The sequence below is a fragment of the Rhinichthys klamathensis genome, unplaced genomic scaffold (assembly GCF_029890125.1).
Source record: "Rhinichthys klamathensis goyatoka isolate OS25496 unplaced genomic scaffold, OSU_Roscu_1.1 h1tg000776l_1, whole genome shotgun sequence".
Lineage (NCBI taxonomy): Eukaryota > Metazoa > Chordata > Actinopteri > Cypriniformes > Leuciscidae > Rhinichthys > Rhinichthys klamathensis.
The window spans coordinates 156,246-179,217 of record NW_026607175.1 but is presented as its reverse complement, the minus strand read 5'-3'; the positions used below and the strand labels follow the sequence as shown (position 1 = coordinate 179,217).

Genomic DNA, 22,972 nt, shown 5'->3' with positions numbered 1-22,972 from the left:
AGTAACGGAGGTTAGTTACCCAGTAACGGAGGTTTGTTACCCAGTAACGGAGGTTTGTAACCCAGTAACGGAGGTTTGTAACCCAGTAACGGAGGAGGATGGGTCTTTGGGAAACTAGCGGGTGGGTCTTTGATTCGTTTTATATTGTTTTCCGCCATTCTTCTCGCTTCTCTCTGTTGTTGTTAGTTAACTTGTGTTCTTCACCGGCCGCTGTTTGCGCCACTTTACCCCTATTTACTCGAACAGCGCCCCCCGCAAACAGAATGGTAGATATTGGGTAGTGACAGTGACACTGACAACGGGTAAATTAATCATTTTGTGTTGTAATAAAATATCGATATTGGGCGTTAGTGTATCGATTATTTATTGCGACAGAGAGCACAACAATATATTGCAATATCGATTTTTTTTCCCACCCCTACCAGTAAGGGAGGTTAGTTTACCCAGTAAGGGAGGAGGTTAGTTACCCAGTAAAGGAGGTTAGTTTACCCAGTAAGGGAGGTTAGTTACCCAGTAATGGAGGTTTGTTACCCAGTAAGGGAGGTTTGTTACCCAGTAAGGGAGGTTAGTTACCCAGTAAGGGAGGTTAGTTTACCCAGTAAGGGAGGTTAGTTACCCAGTAAGGGAGGTTAGTTTACCCAGTAAGGGAGGTTAGTTACCCAGTAAGGGAGGTTAGTTTACCCAGTAAGGGAGGTTAGTTACCCAGTAAGGGAGGTTAGTTTACCCAGTAAGGGAGGTTAGTTACCCAGTAAGGGAGGTTAGTTTACCCAGTAAGGGAGGTTAGTTTACCCAGTAAGGGAGGTTTGTTACCCAGTAAGGGAGGTTAGTTTACCCAGTAAGGGAGGTTAGTTTACCCAGTAAGGGAGGTTTGTTACCCAGTAAGGGAGGTTTGTTACCCAGTAAGGGAGGTTTGTTACCCAGTAAGGGAGGTTAGTTTACCCAGTAAGGGAGGTTTGTTACCCAGTAAGGGAGGTTAGTTTACCCAGTAAGGGAGGTTTGTTACCCAGTAAGGGAGGTTTGTTTACCCAGTAAGGGAGGTTTGTTACCCAGTAAGGGAGGTTAGTTTACCCAGTAAGGGAGGTTAGTTTACCCAGTAACGGAGGTTAGTTACCCAGTAACAGAGGTTTGTAACCCAGTAACGGAGGTTTGTAACCCAGTAACGGAGGTTTGTAACCCAGTAACGGAGGTTAGTTACCCAGTAACAGAGGTTTGTTACCCAGTAACGGAGGTTTGTAACCCAGTAACGGAGGTTAGTTACCCAGTAACAGAGGTTTGTAACCCAGTAACGGAGGTTTGTAACCCAGTAACGGAGGTTAGTTACCCAGTAACAGAGGTTAGTTACCCAGTAACGGAGGTTTGTTACCCAGTAACAGAGGTTTGTAACCCAGTAACGGAGGTTTGTAACCCAGTAACAGAGGTTTGTTACCCAGTAACGGAGGAGGTTTGTAACCCAGTAACGGAGGTTTGTAACCCAGTAACGGAGGTTTGTAACCCAGTAACGGAGGTTTGTAACCCAGTAACGGAGGAGGTTTGTAACCCAGTAACGGAGGAGGTTTGTAACCCAGTAACGGAGGTTTGTAACCCAGTAACAGAGGTTTGTTACCCAGTAACGGAGGAGGTTTGTAACCCAGTAACGGAGGTTTGTAACCCAGTAACGGAGGTTAGTTACCCAGTAACGGAGGTTAGTTACCCAGTAACGGAGGTTTGTAACCCAGTAACGGAGGTTAGTTACCCAGTAACGGAGGTTTGTAACCCAGTAACAGAGGTTTGTAACCCAGTAACGGAGGTTTGTAACCCAGTAACGGAGGTTAGTTACCCAGTAACGGAGGTTTGTAACCCAGTAACAGAGGTTTGTTACCCAGTAACAGAGGTTTGTTACCCAGTAACGGAGGTTTGTTACCCAGTAACGGAGGTTTGTTACCCAGTAACGGAGGAGGTTTGTAACCCAGTAACGGAGGTTTGTAACCCAGTAACGGAGGTTTGTTACCCAGTAACGGAGGTTTGTTACCCAGTAACGGAGGTTTGTAACCCAGTAACGGAGGTTTGTTACCCAGTAACGGAGGTTTGTTACCCAGTAACGGAGGTTTGTTACCCAGTAACGGAGGAGGTTTGTAACCCAGTAACGGAGGTTTGTAACCCAGTAACGGAGGTTTGTTACCCAGTAACGGAGGTTTGTTACCCAGTAACGGAGGAGGTTTGTAACCCAGTAACGGAGGTTTGTAACCCAGTAACGGAGGTTTGTTACCCAGTAACGGAGGTTTGTTACCCAGTAACGGAGGTTTGTAACCCAGTAACGGAGGTTTGTTACCGAGTAACGGAGGTTTGTAACCCAGTAACGGAGGTTTGTAACCCAGTAACGGAGGTTTGTAACCCAGTAACGGAGGTTTGTTACCCAGTAACGGAGGTTTGTAACCCAGTAACGGAGGTTTGTAACCCAGTAACGGAGGTTTGTTACCCAGTAACGGAGGAGGTTTGTAACCCAGTAACGGAGGTTTGTAACTCAGTAACGGAGGTTAGTTACCCAGTAACGGAGGTTTGTAACCCAGTAACGGAGGTTTGTAACCCAATAACGGAGGTTTGTAACCCAGTAACGGAGGTTAGTTACCCAGTAACGGAGGTTTGTAACCCAGTAACGGAGGTTTGTTACCCAGTAACGGAGGTTTGTAACCCAGTAACGGAGGTTAGTTACCCAGTAACGGAGGTTTGTAACCCAGTAACAGAGGTTTGTTACCCAGTAACGGAGGAGGTTAGTTACCCAGTAACGGAGGTTTGTAACCCAGTAACAGAGGTTTGTTACCCAGTAACGGAGGTTTGTTACCCAGTAACGGAGGAGGTTTGTAACCCAGTAACGGAGGTTTGTAACCCAGTAACGGAGGTTTGTTACCCAGTAACGGAGGTTTGTTACCCAGTAACGGAGGTTTGTAACCCAGTAACGGAGGTTTGTTAACCAGTAACGGAGGTTTGTAACCCAGTAACGGAGGTTTGTTACCCAGTAACGGAGGTTTGTTACCCAGTAACGGAGGTTTGTAACCCAGTAACGGAGGTTTGTAACCCAGTAACGGAGGTTTGTAACCCAGTAACGGAGGTTTGTAACCCAGTAACGGAGGTTTGTTACCCAGTAACGGAGGTTTGTAACCCAGTAACGGAGGTTTGTAACCCAGTAACGGAGGTTTGTTACCCAGTAACGGAGGAGGTTTGTAACCCAGTAACGGAGGTTTGTAACCCAGTAACGGAGGTTAGTTACCCAGTAACGGAGGTTTGTTACCCAGTAACGGAGGTTTGTAACCCAGTAACGGAGGTTTGTAACCCAGTAACGGAGGTTAGTTACCCAGTAACGGAGGTTTGTTACCCAGTAACGGAGGTTTGTAACCCAGTAACGGAGGTTTGTTACCCAGTAACGGAGGTTTGTAACCCAGTAACGGAGGTTTGTAACCCAGTAACGGAGGTTTGTTACCCAGTAACGGAGGAGGTTTGTAACCCAGTAACGGAGGTTTGTTACCCAGTAACGGAGGTTTGTTACCCAGTAACGGAGGTTTGTAACCCAGTAACGGAGGTTTGTAACCCAGTAACAGAGGTTTGTTACCCAGTAACGGAGGAGGATGGGTCTTTGGGAAACTAGCGGGTGGGTCTTTGATTCGTTTTATATTGTTTTCCGCCATTCTTCTCGCTTCTCTCTGTTGTTGTTAGTTAACTTGTGTTCTTCACCGGCCGCTGTTTGCGCCACTTTACCCCTATTTACTCGAACAGCGCCCCCCGCAAACAGAATGGTAGATATTGGGTAGTGACAGTGACACTGACAACGGGTAAATTAATCATTTTGTGTTGTAATAAAATATCGATATTGGGCGTTAGTGTATCGATTATTTATTGCGACAGAGAGCACAACAATATATTGCAATATCGATTTTTTTTCCCACCCCTACCCAGTAAGGGAGGTTAGTTTACCCAGTAAGGGAGGAGGTTAGTTACCCAGTAAAGGAGGTTAGTTTACCCAGTAAGGGAGGTTAGTTACCCAGTAATGGAGGTTTGTTACCCAGTAAGGGAGGTTTGTTACCCAGTAAGGGAGGTTAGTTACCCAGTAAGGGAGGTTAGTTTACCCAGTAAGGGAGGTTAGTTACCCAGTAAGGGAGGTTAGTTTACCCAGTAAGGGAGGTTAGTTACCCAGTAAGGGAGGTTAGTTTACCCAGTAAGGGAGGTTAGTTACCCAGTAAGGGAGGTTAGTTTACCCAGTAAGGGAGGTTAGTTACCCAGTAAGGGAGGTTAGTTTACCCAGTAAGGGAGGTTAGTTTACCCAGTAAGGGAGGTTTGTTACCCAGTAAGGGAGGTTAGTTTACCCAGTAAGGGAGGTTAGTTTACCCAGTAAGGGAGGTTTGTTACCCAGTAAGGGAGGTTTGTTACCCAGTAAGGGAGGTTTGTTACCCAGTAAGGGAGGTTAGTTTACCCAGTAAGGGAGGTTAGTTTACCCAGTAAGGGAGGTTAGTTTACCCAGTAAGGGAGGTTTGTTACCCAGTAAGGGAGGTTTGTTACCCAGTAAGGGAGGTTTGTTACCCAGTTAGGGAGGTTAGTTACCCAGTAAGGGAGGTTAGTTACCCAGTAAGGGAGGTTAGTTACCCAGTAATGGAGATTTGTTACCCAGTAAGGGAGGTTAGTTACCCAGTAAGGGAGGTTAGTTACCCAGTAAGGGAGGTAGCCAGTTGACGTTGGCCTCGCAGTGGGAGTCCAGGAAGGTGATGACGTCCCCGATGGCGGCCTCGGCTCCCAGGAGCCTCGTCCGGATCAGACCCTCGCGCTTCTTGGTCCGCAGGATCCGCACCTTCGGCAGGCGCACCATGTACTCCTCCAGCGGGGCCTTCAGGTGCTCTGGGCCAACACAGGACCGGCACAGGTTTAGCCTTCCTCAATAAAACACTACAGTATCCTACACATTGTTTTTCAGGATTCTTTGATGAATAGAAAGTTTAAAAGAACAGCATTTATCTGAAATAGAATCTTTTGTAACATTATGAACGTCTTTACTGTCACTTTTGATCAATTTAATGCATCCTTGCTGAATAAAAGTATTAATTTCTTTAATTTCTTTAAAATACATATATATATATATATATCTTACTGACCCCAAACTTTTGAACGGTAGTGTTTAATGTTACAAAAGCTTCTATTTCAGATAAATGTTCTTTTGAACTTTCTATTCATCAAAGAATCCTGGAAAAATAAATTGTACACAACTGTTTTCAACATTGATAATAATCATAACTGTTTCTTGAGCATCAGATCCTCATATTAGAGTGATTTCTGAATGATCATGTGACACTGAAGACTGGAGTAATGATGCTGAAAATTCAGCTTTGATCACAGGAATAAATTACATTTCACTATATATCCACATAGAAAACAGCTGATTTACACTGGAATAATATTACACTTTATCAAATAAATGCAGCCTTGGTGAGCAGAAGAGATTCTTTTAAAAACATAAAAAATCGTTCCGATTCTAAACATTTGAACGGCAGTGTATCTATTATTGGTACAACATGCGTCACATGACTAAACTTACATCATCGTTATCAAATTCCTCCGGTTTCACAGTCCACACTACAACACGAAACCAACGTTTTCAAATGTATCCACTTTGGAGAGCGTTTTCAAAAAAAGTTTAGTTTTCATTAAAAAAAACGCTCAGGCCTTGTCCACACTATGAAAACGCTCTCCAAAGTGGATAGATTTGTAAGCACTGTTTTCGTGTTGTAGTGTGGACTGTGGAAACTGAGGGATTTAAAAACGCTGACGTAAGTTTAGTCATGTGACGCATGTTGTACCAATAGATATTCATGTTTATAGCGGTATAGTGTCTGTTATGAGCTGTTCACTTTCACACAGTTGCTGAAACATGTTCCTTCACACACTCTTCATATCACAGTCCTGCACAGATGACAGAGCTCACACACATCTGCTGTCCCGCGGCGAAACATGAGATCAGTTTTAGTGTTTCAGACCAAACATATAATGATGAGTGAGAGCGACCTGACGATCAGTGAATGATGAGATAAAATGATCCTGCCAGAAAAATTGCGCGATAACTTGATTATGTATTGTTCCGTCTGTATCATCTCAGTGCTTCTGTGAGGGTTATCGCGCAATCTTGAAAATGCTAGTGTGGACAAACAGGCTTTTTAAGCGAAAACGCTGTGTTTAAATGTATCCGGATTAATGTGGACGTAGCCCGAGTGTAGCCCGAGAGGAAGGCCAAAAAGGAGATGAAAAAGATGTGTTTTCTAAAGAAAAGGTATTAGTGTGGACAAGGCCTCAGTCTCTCGATTGTTGGTTTATTTCACACACCTGGGGCCTCATTTATAAAACTTTGCGTAGGATTTGCGTCAGAAGTGGCGTACGGATGAAACATAGGACGTGCGTACGCACAGAAATATTCGGATTTATAAAATTCGCATTTTCCCCTTAATAAATCACAATCAATTCTAAATGTAGCGCAGCTTTTGCGGCTTCATGTCACGCCCATAGTTGCCCATAAATAGTCCGTGAAACGCCCATAAGTTAATATTCATCGATTGCAAATCATGGCAAACATAGAGAGGAAATCAAAGAAACGTAACTTCACTCAATGTGAAGTAGAAGTTATCATTGGCGAGGTAGAAAAGAGGAGAAAAATGTTGTTTGGAGGGCACAGTGTGGGCATTACTAATGCCAAAAAGGCACTTGAGTGGCAAAAGGTTGCAGACGCCGTAAATGCTGTAGCCTCACAACCTCGGACTGTGGCCGAAATAAAAAAGAAATGACAAGCTACAGATGTCGGTTATAATCTACTTGCAAATGGGAAATAGTTCAGCGCAAATGTAATTTCTTGCAGCTTTCTGAATGGTTGAGACATACGTCATACGTTATTTTATCAAAAATAAAACAAACTAAAGGCATATGCATGAAATACCTGCATGAATACCATGATTCCGTAGCTGAAAAAGAGATTTTTACTATGAAAACAACTTTCCCCAGTGTACATCATGTATCAAATAATACATCTATTTATCTATCTATCTCTCCCTAATTATCTATCTATCTGACTGACTATCTAGCTATATCTAGCTATATCTGCTCCGCCAGACGGACACATTGGCGAGAATATCAGTTTTGTACATTATTTCGTTCTGTTTACCATCTTATTTATGAGGATGAATTGTATAACATGCCAATATTATTGCAGAACACAACGGTCTACAGTTTCACACACTTTCACGTGTTTCTTCCATCTGCCGACGGTGTCGCCATTTCTCATTTCACCCGTTTTTGTGCGTACGCCTGGGTCAGAGCTTGCGTGAAGGACCGCACATTTTACCGTCAAGTTTGCTTTTTATAAATACCAATTATTGCGTAGAGAGCGGCGTACGCCTTCTTTTGTGCGTACGCAACGTTTATAAATGAGGCCCCTGCTCTCCGGTGACTCCCTGATGTCCTGCCTATCTGTTCTCCCGTGTCCCTGTCCTGTGCCGGACCCCTGTGGATGTGTTCCCCGTTAGCGGTTGCGTTCCCGTGCTGTCGGTCTGTTTTCTCTGCATCCTTGAGTCCTCTCCTCTTCCCTCAACCTGACCCGACATGAACTTGCATTACAATGATAACTGTTCGTGTCAGTGCACTGATTGTGTTGATGTAATGTGCATCACTTGTGCTGCTATTGAGGTGTAAAACAGGTCTGGTGTTACGGGAAGGTTTAAGGTGTAATTATAGATGGATTTACAGAATTAAATTACAGCTATAATTACATGCAGGTATTAAGTATAAAAGCATGTAGTCAAACTAAACTTACTCAGACTCCTTCAGCATTTCCCACATTATCAGTTTATTCGCTAAAGTTTAGACAATGGTAATAAACATGAGCAGAACTCAGTGGATATTTGACTGGTTTTGTCCATCCTTCTGTTAGACTCTCACACATGAATTATGTTGAATATCTGTCAGCTGTTCAATTTAACTACACAATTAGATAATACCAGTTTAGCTCAACCAGTGACCAAGCAATGCTTCATGTTGTTCAGTGTGTGTGTAAAAAGAGCATTAGCAGTTACAGAAAACACACTTCAGCAGAACATCATCAGCTCAAAGTGGAGGAATCATTATTGGTCCCAAATCTTTTTATAAATTTCACTGGTATGAAGAATATTTGGGTGTAATATGTCACAGTTTACTTTATTTTGCTCTCCTCACTCACATAAATGAACTATAGTGTCCTGATCACACTAGTGAAAAATAATAAAAGTTATATTTGGTGTCTGAATATTTTTTTGTTTGACTGTATGTACACAATAAGGGCATTGAATCAAATCATTAATTTAAATGTTAGTTCATAGACACTTCATATAAAGTGGGACAAATAAACGTAGTTTTGATTTCACTTGTAATGCTGCTTGTTGTCACATCTTTATGGAAGCTTGTTTCCGCAACAGAATAAAAAAAATAAAAAAGGTAATTGTGACTTTATCTTAGAATTGCACGTTATAAAGTCAGAATTGTGTCAAAGTCGCAATTACGAGATATAAAGTCAGATTTGTGTCAGAAACTCGATGTAAACTCGCAATTGTGAGATAAAAAGTCGTAATTCTCTTTTAAAGTGTTTTATTCTATGGCGGAAACAAGCCATACAAGCCTGACGATTTGAAACATGTTGTTTGCCAAATGTGTTATCACAAATGATTGATCTAATATTTACATGTTGAAGCTTGATGAACTGCTGCCAGTGTTTCAGTGTTTGAGGAAAGCGATCTATAATCTGGGCCTGAGGTGAGAGACGGGACCCTGAACGCATCATCATCCGGACAGGAACACTGGACGAGTGAGACGAAACACTGACTGAACTGAAACATATTTATGTTTGACTAAAACACGCAGCAATCCTCAAATCTATAGTGAGGAGATTACGGCCAGTCTGGAGCTTATGAACATGTGACGCGCTGCAGGACAGGATCATCTGGCTTAACATCTGTCACGCATATAACACACCGGCTCAGGCTGCGTCTACATTCATCCGAGTACACGCCGCTTTAGCTTAAAGCGCTCTCCGTCCACGCTAGCGCTGAATTCCCCTTTACTGCGCATGCTAAACCCTCACAGAAGCACTGAGATGATACAGACGGAACTACATAATCAAGTTATCGCGCAATTTTTCTGGCAGGATCATTTTATCTCATCATCATTCACTGATCGTCAGGTCGCTCTCACTCATCATTATATGTTTGGTCTGAAACACTAAAACTGATCTCATGTTTCGCCGCGGGACAGCAGATGTGTGTGAGCTCTGTCATCTGTGCAGGACTGTGATATGAAGAGTGTGTGAAGGAACATATTTCAGCAACTGTGTGAAAGTGAACAGCACATAATAGACACTACACCGCTATAAACATGAATATCTATCGGTACAACATGCGTCACATGACTAAACTTACGTCAGCGTTTTTAAATCCCTCAGTTTCCACAGTCCACACTACAACACGAAAACAGCGCTTACAAATCTATCCACTTTGGAGAGCGTTTTCAAAAAGCTTCGTTTTCATGAATAAAAACGCCGTCTCAGTGTGAACGGAAGGACAAGATGCGTTTCCAAATGAAAACGCTTTCGTGTGGACAAGGCCTGAGTGTCAGGAGAGGTTACAGTGATTTCATCATGACACACAGCTCAGCCCAGTCATTATAATGTTTCTGATGTCCGGTCCCAGCAAGCAATATCCGCCATTTCCCCGCCTCGGTGAACTATAGACCCGATACACTCCGGCTGTGAGTAACACACTTCTAGACAAAATAACCTTGAATTCGGTTGTCGTTTTTGCCAGAATAACGTGCGAGATGTATGATATTCCATCATGTAAGCAAAGTCAAGGTTTGGTTTCATTTCTTTGGCCTGTTCTGTGTGTCTATTCTTAAGCTGTGGTTAGACATGTTCACTGACAGCCCAAACTTTGCCTAGTTTTAGGCTAGACGTCTGGGCTGTGAAGGCTTTTAGCCGTGTTTTAGCCGTCAGTGTGTGCTGGGGTTGAGCATGACGAGCTGTTGTACGGCTGTACCCTTGTCGCTGAAGTCGTCGACGAGCACGATCTCGGCCAGCAGCTGCGGCGGCGAGCGCTTCAGGACACTGTGGACCGTGCGCAGCAGAGACGACCAGCCCTCGTTGTGGAAGGGGATGATGATGCTGGTGTTGGGGAGATCTTCAGCATACAGCTTCGTCTTACAGCTGCACACACACACACACACCGTTTTCATTGGCGGAGGAAAAATATATGCCCAGTTATTCAAAAACATGCATCAGATTTAGTCCCACACTGGCTACGTTTACATGCACAGCTTTAGTTTCAATCGGACTGAATTCATCCCGATTGAGGAGTCTGAACGTAGTGTTTACATGAGCGCTGAACATGTGATCGGGTTAATCTGCGCGTTTATATCACAATATCTTTTGACATGCGCGAATATACAGTTTCCCGATGTCTGCGCATAATACCTATTCTCCTACATTGGTCCTTTATTTGTTTTAAACAGCAGACTTAATATTTATCCATTTCTGGTCATAATTTGGAGACATGAGCGTATGAACTGTTGTGCCGCCGCTGATATTGATCACGCAGTAGAAATCGTCTGTGGATGAGAATCCGCTGAGTGAAAGGAGGATTATAGGACGACAGGACACTCATCTATACGACACTTTATTTAACAGGAACAACAGCTCAATCCGCACGTCATGCGTCATTACGCTATTTCTATTTCATTACATTATTTCTATTTCATTACGCTATTTCTACGTCATTATGCTATTTCTGCGTCATTATGCTATTTCTACATCATTACGCTATTTCTGCGTCATTACGCTATTTCTGCATCATTGCGCTATTGCTACGCCATTACGCTATTTCTATTTCATTACGTTATTTCTATATCATTACGCTATTTCTACGTCATTACGCTATTTCTGCGTCATTACGCTATTTCTACATCATTACGCTATTTCTGCGTCATTACGCTATTTCTGCATCATTGCGCTATTGCTACCCCATTACGCTATTTCCACGTCATTACGCTATTTCTGCGTCATTACGCTATTTCTGCGTCATTGCGCTATTTCTACGTCATTACGCTATTTCTACATCATTACGCTATTTCTACGTCATTACGCAATTTCTACATCATTACGCTATTTCTGCATCATTACGCTATTTCTACGTCATTACGCTATTTCTGCATCATTGCGCTATTTCTACATCATTACGCTATTTCTGCATCATTACGCTATTTCTGCATCATTACGCTATTTCTGCATCATTACGCTATTTCTATTTCATTACGCTATTTCTGCATCATTACGCTATTTCTATTTCATTACGCTATTTCTGCATTATTACGCTATTTCTACGTCATTACGCTATTTCTACATCATTACGCTATTTACGCTATTTCTGCATCATTACGCTATTTCTGCATCATTACGCTATTTCTATTTCATTACGCTATTTCTGCATCATTACGCTATTTCTATTTCATTACGCTATTTCTGCATCATTACGCTATTTCTACGTCATTACGCTATTTCTCCATCATTACGCTATTTCTGCATCATTACGCTATTTCTACGTCATTACGCTATTTTCTCCATCATTATGCTATTTCTACATCATTACGCTATTTCTACGTCATTACGCTATTTCTGCATCATTACGCTATTTCTATTTCATTACGCTATTTCTGCATCATTACGCTATTTCTACGTCATTACGCTATTTCTCCATCATTACGCTATTTCTGCATCATTACGCTATTTCTACGTCATTACGCTATTTTCTCCATCATTATGCTATTTCTACATCATTACGCTATTTCTACGTCATTACGCTATTTCTCCATCATTACGCTATTTCTGCATCATTACGCTATTTCTCCATCATTACGCTATTTCTGCATCATTACGCTATTTCTACGTCATTACGCTATTTCTGCATCATTATGCTATTTCTACATCATTACGCTATTTCTACATCATTACGCTATTTCTGCGTCCTTACGCTATTTCTACATCATTACGCTATTTCTGCGTCATTACGCTATTTCTACGCTATTTCTACACCATTACGCTATTTCTACACTATTTCTACGCCATTACGTCTTTTCTACACCATTACGACATTTCTACGTCATTACGCCATTTCTACGTCATTACACTATTTCTACGTCATTACACTATTTCTAAATCATTACGCCATTTCTACGCTATTTCTATTTCATTACGCTATTTCTACACCATTACGCTATTTCTACACCATTACGCCATTTCTACATCATTACGCTATTTCTACACCATTACGCCATTTCTACACCATTACTACATCATTACGCTATTTCTACACCATTATGCCATTTCTACGTCATTACGCTATTTCTACACCATTACGCCATTTCTAAATCATTACGCTATTTATACACCATTACGCCATTTCTACATCATTACGCTATTTCTACACCATTACGCCATTTCTACACCATTACTACATCATTACGCTATTTCTACACCATTATGCCATTTCTACGTCATTACGCTATTTCTACACCATAACGCCATTTCTACATCATTACGCTATTTATACACCATTACGCCATTTCTACATCATTACGCTATTTCTACACCATTACGCCATTTCTACACCATTACTACATCATTACGCTATTTCTACACCATTATGCCATTTCTACGTCATTACGCTATTTCTACACCATTACGCCATTTCTACGTCATTACGCTATTTCTACACCATTACACCATTTCTACATCATTACGCCATTTCTACATCATTACGCTATTTCTACACCATTACGCCATTTCTACATCATTACGCTATTTCTACACCATTACGCCATTTCTACACCATTACTACATCATTACGCTATTTCTACACCATTATGCCATTTCTACGTCATTACGCTATTTCTACACCATTACGCCATTTCTACATCATTACGCTATTTATACACCATTACGCCATTTCTACACCATTACTACATCATTACGCTATTTCTACACCATTATGCCATTTCTACATCATTACGCTATTTCTACACCATTACTACATCATTACGCTATTTCTACACCATTATGCCATTTCTACATCATTACGCTATTACTACACCATTACTACATCATTACGCTATTTCTACATCATTATGCCATTTCTACATCATTACGCTATTTCTACACCATTACGCCATTTCTACACCATTACTACATCATTACGCTATTTCTACACCATTATGCCATTTCTACATCATTACGCTATTTCTACACCATTACTACATCATTACGCTATTTCTACACCATTATGCCATTTCTACATCATTACGCTATTTCTACACCATTACGCCATTTCTACACCATTACTACATCATTACGCTATTTCTACGCCATTATGCCATTTCTACATCATTATGCTATTTCTACACCATTACTACATCATTACGCTATTTCTACATCATTATGCCATTTCTACATCATTACGCTATTTCTACACCATTACGCCATTTCTACACCATTACTACATCATTACGCTATTTCTACACCATTATGCCATTTCTACGTCATTACGCTATTTCTACACCATTACGCCATTTCTACATCATTACGCTATTTAAACACCATTACGCCATTTCTACACCATTACTACATCATTACGCTATTTCTACACCATTATGCCATTTCTACATCATTACGCTATTTCTACACCATTACGCCATTTCTGCACCATTACTACACCCTTACTACATCATTACGCTATTTCTACACCATTACGCCATTTCTACATCATTACGCCATTTCTACGTCATCACGCTACTTCTACGTCATTACGCTATTTCTATGTCATTGCACATGCTCACTCTTTTCAGTTTCGTTTTTCAATCTGATCAATTGACAATCTGATCGGGCAGGAGTGTGTGTATCAGACTCGTGTGTGTATCAGACTCGTGTGTGTGTATCAGACTCACTTCGGGTGTCTGATGTCGGGCAGGAGTGTGTGTATCAGACTCGTGTGTGTGTATCAGACTCACTTCGGGTGTCTGATGTCGGGCAGGAGTGTGTGTATCAGACTCGTGTGTGTGTACCAGACTCACTTCGGGTGTCTGATGTCGGGCAGGAGTGTGTGTATCAGACTCGTGTGTGTGTATCAGACTCACTTCGGGTGTCTGATGTCGGGCAGGAGTGTGTGTATCAGACTCATGTGTGTGTACCAGACTCACTTCGGGTGTCTGATGTCGGGCAGGAGTGTGTGTATCAGACTCGTGTGTGTGTATCAGACTCACTTCGGGTGTCTGATGTCGGGCAGGAGTGTGTGTATCAGACTCGTGTGTGTGTATCAGACTCGTGTGTGTGTATCAGACTCGTGTGTGTGTATCAGACTCACTTCGGGTGTCTGATGTCGGGCAGGAGTGTGTGTATCAGACTCATGTGTGTGTATCAGACTCGTGTGTGTGTATCAGACTCACTTCGGGTGTCTGATGTCGGGCAGGAGTGTGTGTATCAGACTCGTGTGTGTGTATCAGACTCGTGTGTGTGTATCAGACTCACTTCGGGTGTCTGATGTCAGGCAGGAGTGTGTGTATCAGACTCGTGTGTGTGTACCAGACTCACTTCGGGTGTCTGATGTCGGGCAGGAGTGTGTGTATCAGACTCGTGTGTGTGTATCAGACTCACTTCGGGTGTCTGATGTCGGGCAGGAGTGTGTGTATCAGACTCATGTGTGTGTATCAGACTCGTGTGTGTGTATCAGACTCACTTCGGGTGTCTGATGTCGGGCAGGAGTGTTTGTATCAGACTCATGTGTGTGTATCAGACTCGTGTGTGTGTATCAGACTCACTTCGGGTGTCTGATGTCGGGCAGGAGTGTGTGTATCAGACTCATGTGTGTGTATCAGACTCGTGTGTGTGTATCAGACTCACTTTGGGTGTCTGATGTCGGGCAGGAGTGTGTGTATCAGACTCGTGTGTGTGTATCAGACTCACTTCGGGTGTCTGATGTCGGGCAGGAGTGTGTGTATCAGACTCATGTGTGTGTATCAGACTCACTTCGGGTGTCTGATGTCGGGCAGGAGTGTGTGTATCAGACTCGTGTGTGTGTATCAGACTCACTTCGGGTGTCTGATGTCGGGCAGGAGTGTGTGTATCAGACTCGTGTGTGTGTATCAGACTCGTGTGTGTGTATCAGACTCACTTCGGGTGTCTGATGTCGGGCAGGAGTGTGTGTATCAGACTCATGTGTGTGTATCAGACTCGTGTGTGTGTATCAGACTCACTTCGGGTGTCTGATGTCGGGCAGGAGTGTGTGTATCAGACTCATGTGTGTGTATCAGACTCGTGTGTGTGTATCAGACTCACTTCGGGTGTCTGATGTCGGGCAGGAGTGTTTGTATCAGACTCATGTGTGTGTATCAGACTCGTGTGTGTGTATCAGACTCACTTCGGGTGTCTGATGTCGGGCAGGAGTGTGTGTATCAGACTCGTGTGTGTGTATCAGACTCACTTCGGGTGTCTGATGTCGGGCAGGAGTGTTTGTATCAGACTCGTGTGTGTGTATCAGACTCACTTCGGGTGTCTGATGTCGAGCAGGAGTGTGTGTATCAGACTCGTGTGTGTGTATCAGACTCACTTCGGGTGTCTGATGTCGAGCAGGAGTGTGTGTATCAGACTCGTGTGTGTGTATCAGACTCACTTCGGGTGTCTGATGTCGGGCAGGAGTGTGTGTATCAGACTCATGTGTGTGTATCAGACTCGTGTGTGTGTATCAGACTCACTTCGGGTGTCTGATGTCGGGCAGGAGTGTTTGTATCAGACTCATGTGTGTGTATCAGACTCGTGTGTGTGTATCAGACTCACTTCGGGTGTCTGATGTCGGGCAGGAGTGTGTGTATCAGACTCGTGTGTGTGTATCAGACTCACTTCGGGTGTCTGATGTCGGGCAGGAGTGTTTGTATCAGACTCGTGTGTGTGTATCAGACTCACTTCGGGTGTCTGATGTCGAGCAGGAGTGTGTGTATCAGACTCGTGTGTGTGTATCAGACTCACTTCGGGTGTCTAATGTCGAGCAGGAGTGTGTGTATCAGACTCGTGTGTGTGTATCAGACTCACTTCGGGTGTCTGATGTCGGGCAGGAGTGTTTGTATCAGACTCATGTGTGTGTATCAGACTCGTGTGTGTGTATCAGACTCACTTCGGGTGTCTGATGTCGGGCAGGAGTGTGTGTATCAGACTCATGTGTGTGTATCAGACTCGTGTGTGTGTATCAGACTCACTTCGGGTGTCTGATGTCGGGCAGGAGTGTGTGTATCAGACTCATGTGTGTGTATCAGACTCGTGTGTGTGTATCAGACTCACTTCGGGTGTCTGATGTCGAGCAGGAGTGTGTGTATCAGACTCGTGTGTGTGTATCAGACTCACTTCGGGTGTCTGATGTCGGGCAGGAGTGTTTGTATCAGACTCATGTGTGTGTATCAGACTCGTGTGTGTGTATCAGACTCACTTCGGGTGTCTGATGTCGGGCAGGAGTGTGTGTATCAGACTCATGTGTGTGTATCAGACTCGTGTGTGTGTATCAGACTCACTTCGGGTGTCTGATGTCGGGCAGGAGTGTGTGTATCAGACTCATGTGTGTGTATCAGACTCGTGTGTGTGTATCAGACTCACTTCGGGTGTCTGATGTCGGGCAGGAGTGTGTGTATCAGACTCATGTGTGTGTATCAGACTCGTGTGTGTGTATCAGACTCACTTCGGGTGTCTGATGTCGGGCAGGAGTGTGTGTATCAGACTCGTGTGTGTGTACCAGACTCACTTCGGGTGTCTGATGTCGGGCAGGAGTGTGTGTATCAGACTCGTGTGTGTGTATCAGACTTGTGTGTGTGTATCAGACTCACTTCGGGTGTCTGATGTCGGGCAGGAGTGTGTGTATCAGACTCATGTGTGTGTATCAGACTCGTGTGTGTGTATCAGACTCACTTCGGGTGTCTGATGTCGGGCAGGAGTGTTTGTATCAGACTCATGTGTGTGTATCAGACTCGTGTGTGTGTATCAGACTCACTTCGGGTGTCTGATGTCGGGCAGGAGTGTGTGTATCAGACTCATGTGTTTGTATCAGACTCGTGTGTGTGTATCAGACTCACTTCGGGTGTCTGATGTCGGGCAGGAGTGTGTGTATCAGACTCGTGTGTGTGTATCAGACTCACTTCGGGTGTCTGATGTCGGGCAGGAGTGTGTGTATCAGACTCATGTGTGTGTATCAGACTCGTGTGTGTGTATCAGACTCACTTCGGGTGTCTGATGTCGGGCAGGAGTGTGTGTATCAGACTCATGTGTGTGTATCAGACTCGTGTGTGTGTATCAGACTCACTTCGGGTGTCTGATGTCGGGCAGGAGTGTGTGTATCAGACTCGTGTGTGTGTACCAGACTCACTTCGGGTGTCTGATGTCGGGCAGGAGTGTGTGTATCAGACTCGTGTGTGTGTATCAGACTTGTGTGTGTGTATCAGACTCACTTCGGGTGTCTGATGTCGGGCAGGAGTGTGTGTATCAGACTCATGTGTGTGTATCAGACTCGTGTGTGTGTATCAGACTCACTTCGGGTGTCTGATGTCGGGCAGGAGTGTGTGTATCAGACTCGTGTGTGTGTATCAGACTCACTTCGGGTGTCTGATGTCGGGCAGGAGTGTGTGTATCAGACTCATGTGTGTGTATCAGACTCGTGTGTGTATCAGACTCACTTCGGGTGTCTGATGTCGGGCAGGAGTGTGTGTATCAGACTCATGTGTGTGTATCAGACTTGTGTGTGTGTATCAGACTCACTTCGGGTGTCTGATGTCGGGCAGGAGTGTGTGTATCAGACTCGTGTGTGTGTATCAGACTCGTGTGTGTGTATCAGACTCGTGTGTGTGTATCAGACTCACTTCGGGTGTCTGATGTCGGGCAGGAGTGTGTGTATCAGACTCGTGTGTGTGTATCAGACTTGTGTGTGTGTATCAGACTCATGTGTGTATATCAGACTCGTGTGTGTGTATCAGACTCGTGTGTGTGTGTATCAGACTCACTTCGGGTGTCTGATGTCGGGCAGGAGTGTGTGTATCAGACTCGTGTGTGTGTATCAGACTCACTTCGGGTGTCTGATGTCGGGCAGGAGTGTGTGTATCAGACTCGTGTGTGTGTATCAGACTCACTTCGGGTGTCTGATGTCGGGCAGGAGTGTGTGTATCAGACTCGTGTGTGTGTATCAGACTCGTGTGTGTGTATCAGACTCGTGTGTGTGTATCAGACTCACTTCGGGTGTCTGATGTCGGGCAGGAGTGTGTGTATCAGACTCGTGTGTGTGTATCAGACTCACTTCGGGTGTCTGATGTCGGGCAGGAGTGTGTGTATCAGACTCGTGTGTGTGTATCAGACTCGTGTGTTTGTATCAGACTCGTGTGTGTGTATCAGACTCGTGTGTGTGTATCAGACTCACTTCGGGTGTCTGATGTCGGGCAGGAGTGTGTGTATCAGACTCATGTGTGTGTATCAGACTCGTGTGTGTGTGTATCAGACTCGTGTGTTTGTATCAGACTCATGTGTGTGTATCAGACTCGTGTGTGTGTATCAGACTCACTTCGGGTGTCTGATGTCGGGCAGGAGTGTGTGTATCAGACTCATGTGTGTGTATCAGACTCGTGTGTGTGTATCAGACTCACTTCGGGTGTCTGATGTCGGGCAGGAGTGTGTGTATCAGACTCGTGTGTGTGTATCAGACTCACTTCGGGTGTCTGATGTCGGGCAGGAGTGTGTGTATCAGACTCATGTGTGTGTATCAGACTCGTGTGTGTGTATCAGACTCACTTCGGGTGTCTGATGTCGGGCAGGAGTGTGTGTATCAGACTCATGTGTGTGTATCAGACTCGTGTGTGTGTATCAGACTCACTTCGGGTGTCTGATGTCGGGCAGGAGTGTTTGTATCAGACTCATGTGTGTGTATCAGACTCGTGTGTGTGTATCAGACTCACTTCGGGTGTCTGATGTCGGGCAGGAGTGTGTGTATCAGACTCATGTGTGTGTATCAGACTCGTGTGTGTGTATCAGACTCACTTCGGGTGTCTGATGTCGGGCAGGAGTGTGTGTATCAGACTCGTGTGTGTGTATCAGACTCACTTCGGGTGTCTGATGTCGGGCAGGAGTGTGTGTATCAGACTCATGTGTGTGTATCAGACTCGTGTGTGTGTATCAGACTCACTTCGGGTGTCTGATGTCGGGCAGGAGTGTGTGTATCAGACTCATGTGTGTGTATCAGACTCGTGTGTGTTTATCAGACTCACTTCGGGTGTCTGATGTCGGGCAGGAGTGTGTGTATCAGACTCGTGTGTGTGTACCAGACTCACTTCGGGTGTCTGATGTCGGGCAGGAGTGTGTGTATCAGACTCGTGTGTGTGTATCAGACTTGTGTGTGTGTATCAGACTCACTTCGGGTGTCTGATGTCGGGCAGGAGTGTGTGTATCAGACTCATGTGTGTGTATCAGACTCGTGTGTGTGTATCAGACTCACTTCGGGTGTCTGATGTCGGGCAGGAGTGTGTGTATCAGACTCGTGTGTGTGTATCAGACTCACTTCGGGTGTCTGATGTCGGGCAGGAGTGTGTGTATCAGACTCATGTGTGTGTATCAGACTCGTGTGTGTGTATCAGACTCACTTCGGGTGTCTGATGTCGGGCAGGAGTGTGTGTATCAGACTCATGTGTGTGTATCAGACTTGTGTGTGTGTATCAGACTCACTTCGGGTGTCTGATGTCGGGCAGGAGTGTGTGTATCAGACTCGTGTGTGTGTATCAGACTCGTGTGTGTGTATCAGACTCGTGTGTGTGTATCAGACTCACTTCGGGTGTCTGATGTCGGGCAGGAGTGTGTGTATCAGACTCGTGTGTGTGTATCAGACTCACTTCGGGTGTCTGATGTCGGGCAGGAGTGTGTGTATCAGACTCATGTGTGTGTATCAGACTCGTGTGTGTGTATCAGACTCACTTCGGGTGTCTGATGTCGGGCAGGAGTGTGTGTATCAGACTCATGTGTGTGTATCAGACTTGTGTGTGTGTATCAGACTCACTTCGGGTGTCTGATGTCGGGCAGGAGTGTGTGTATCAGACTCGTGTGTGTGTATCAGACTCGTGTGTGTGTATCAGACTCGTGTGTGTGTATCAGACTCGTGTGTGTGTATCAGACTCACTTCGGGTGTCTGATGTCGGGCAGGAGTGTGTGTATCAGACTCATGTGTGTGTATCAGACTCGTGTGTGTGTATCAGACTCACTTCGGGTGTCTGATGTCGGGCAGGAGTGTGTGTATCAGACTCGTGTGTGTGTATCAGACTCGTGTGTGTGTATCAGACTCATGTGTGTGTATCAGACTCGTGTGTGTGTATCAGACTCGTGTGTGTGTGTATCAGACTCACTTCGGGTGTCTGATGTCGGGCAGGAGTGTGTGTATCAGACTCATGTGTGTGTATCAGACTCGTGTGTGTGTGTATCAGACTCACTTCGGGTGTCTGATGTCGGGCAGGAGTGTGTGTATCAGACTCGTGTGTGTGTATCAGACTCGTGTGTGTGTATCAGACTCACTTCGGGTGTCTGATGTCGGGCAGGAGTGTGTGTATCAGACTCATGTGTGTGTATCAGACTCGTGTGTGTGTGTATCAGACTCACTTCGGGTGTCTGATGTCGGGCAGGAGTGTGTGTATCAGACTCATGTGTGTGTATCAGACTCACTTCGGGTGTCTGATGTCGGGCAGGAGTGTGTGTATCAGACTCGTGTGTGTGTACCAGACTCACTTCGGGTGTCTGATGTCGGGCAGGGATCTGTTGAGGGAGATCCGGTTACTGACGAAGATGTTGAAGCCGTTCTCTCTATAGGCCTGATCCACACGGTCCGAGTCGCTGAGGGGGTACGGCCGGCCCTGCTCGCCCACACCTGACACACACACACACACAGTTATGGGGAATACACTCATAAAAATGGAATTTCTGCACTGTAAAAAATATTTGGAGTTGGTGGGCGACAGGAAGTGATGTCGTCGCCTGAGACAGCAGAGAGTAGCCAGTTAAACACTGAGGTTTCTTTACAAAGACAAATTAAGAAATTATGTTTACTTGATTATTCAGTAAAACGATGTTATTGCGAATATTGTTGTGACTTGTTCATCATTGTGTCAGTGTTTTATTCGCTGACTTTAGCAGCTTCTGATCACGAAGAAGAACATTGTGAGGAAACGCGTTTGTCCGCTCAGGGCCACCGTAGAAACACGTGGATGTAAGCGGACCCGCGGTGTGTGTAGAGATGTTTTTGATTAAACCATGAAAATGAAATCAAGAAAAATGAAAAAATGAAAATTTCAAATATTTTTTTTTTGTTAAACTTTTAATGAATTGCTGTTCAATTGTTTAAGTTTCATGATTTCAATTAATTAGACATTCTTTTTGATTAATACAATTTAATTTAACCATTAAAATAGAGTCCAGAACAAAAACAGAATCCAGAAAAATTCAAACGGGAAAAAAAATGAGTAAAATCCAACTTTTAGCAAGCATTTTTCTGTTGAGCACATGACATGGCGTACCTGAGCGCGCCGCCTCACTCTTAATAGCGGCGTAGTCATGCCAGTCCCGTTTCCGAACACCGTCGTTCTGCACTCGGTGTCCCTTCGGTCTCTGAAAACACACACATGAAGCTTGAGTGAGAGTAGTGCATTATCTGAAAAGCAGAACACCAAACCTGGAGAAACAGAGAGAGCACCTGAGGAAGAGGAGGAGGAAGAGCAAACCTTGCTTCTAGGGTTGGGGGGAAAAATACCAGAACCGAATGAATTTCAAGATACATTACTAAATATTTTAGAGCCAATTATGGATCATAAAGGTCCCAGGTCACGACCTCTGTATTTTTCCAAGTGTATACTGAAGGTTGTGAAATAATTGACTAATATTAACTCTACTTTGGAGCTGCAAGGATATATTGCACATCGCCACGATTGCAGATTTTAGCTTTTGTGACGTCACATATGCGTAGACTCCGCCCACAACTGCTGACAGACTCCGCCCAATTAGCACAGGCCCCGCCCACAGTGAACACACTCTGCATGTTCATCTCCTCGTCAGAGCGTTTAACAGCAGCGTTCAAGTAAGAAATGTATTCTTATTAAAGCTACTAAAGTTAATCCGTCAAGAGCAGTGAGTGATATTTTGTTTTTCTTTAGTTGTTTGATTCATATACATATAGGTTCAGTATATTACACTGCTGTCACTCTAATACACAGATCTAATACACACACGCGATTTCTATCCCTGCTGTTTACGTTCACAGACATAACCGATTGTGTTCATGTGAACCTTGTGTGTATTTGACAGTTTAAGCTCAATAAGACGTGAAAGAGCACTTAGTTAAACACTCACGGGACGCTCCGTCTGACAGCAGCTTTCTGTGCGCGTGATTCGGTGTGTGTGCGCTCAAACCATATATCAGAAGTTCAGACTGATATGGCTTTAAAACGCATGCAGATAAGACACTTTCATGATGATGAAGAACTGCAATGTCACATGAGCGTGAGATTATAATCAAAACCAAACATATGTTTTAGTTTTCGGCAGAGTATCCGAGGCGCGAGCTGTACAGGCTCCGCCCTCTTCTGGAAAGGGGTGGAGCAACAGCTCATTTGCATTTAAAGACACAAGCACAAAAACAGCAAGTTTGTCCTTCCACTCAAAAATGGGCATTTACAACATGATATAATAACTGATCTGAGGTATTTTGAGCTGAAACTTCACACACACATTCTGGGGACAGTGAGAGTAATATTACATCTTGTAAAAAGGGGTGTAATAGGTCCACTTTTATGTTACCAGTGTCATATTAAATCTGAAACAACAACATGAACAGCACAATAGCAAAATGACATG

At 44.2% G+C, this 22,972-nt stretch overlaps 1 protein-coding gene across 1 annotated transcript in view; it reads right to left on the bottom strand.

The window, feature by feature from the left end:
- galnt10 (UDP-N-acetyl-alpha-D-galactosamine:polypeptide N-acetylgalactosaminyltransferase 10 (GalNAc-T10)) overlaps positions 1-22,972 on the bottom strand; it is a 40,324-nt gene that overhangs the window by 14,441 nt on the left and 2,911 nt on the right. The window contains exons 2-5 of the mRNA XM_056243085.1: positions 21,640-21,730; positions 20,855-20,993; positions 10,062-10,228; positions 4,675-4,860 (exon numbers count right to left, since the gene is read on the bottom strand). Of these exons, the coding sequence (XP_056099060.1) occupies positions 4,675-4,860; positions 10,062-10,228; positions 20,855-20,993; positions 21,640-21,730 (583 nt within the window). The remainder of the gene's footprint in view (positions 1-4,674; positions 4,861-10,061; positions 10,229-20,854; positions 20,994-21,639; positions 21,731-22,972) is intronic.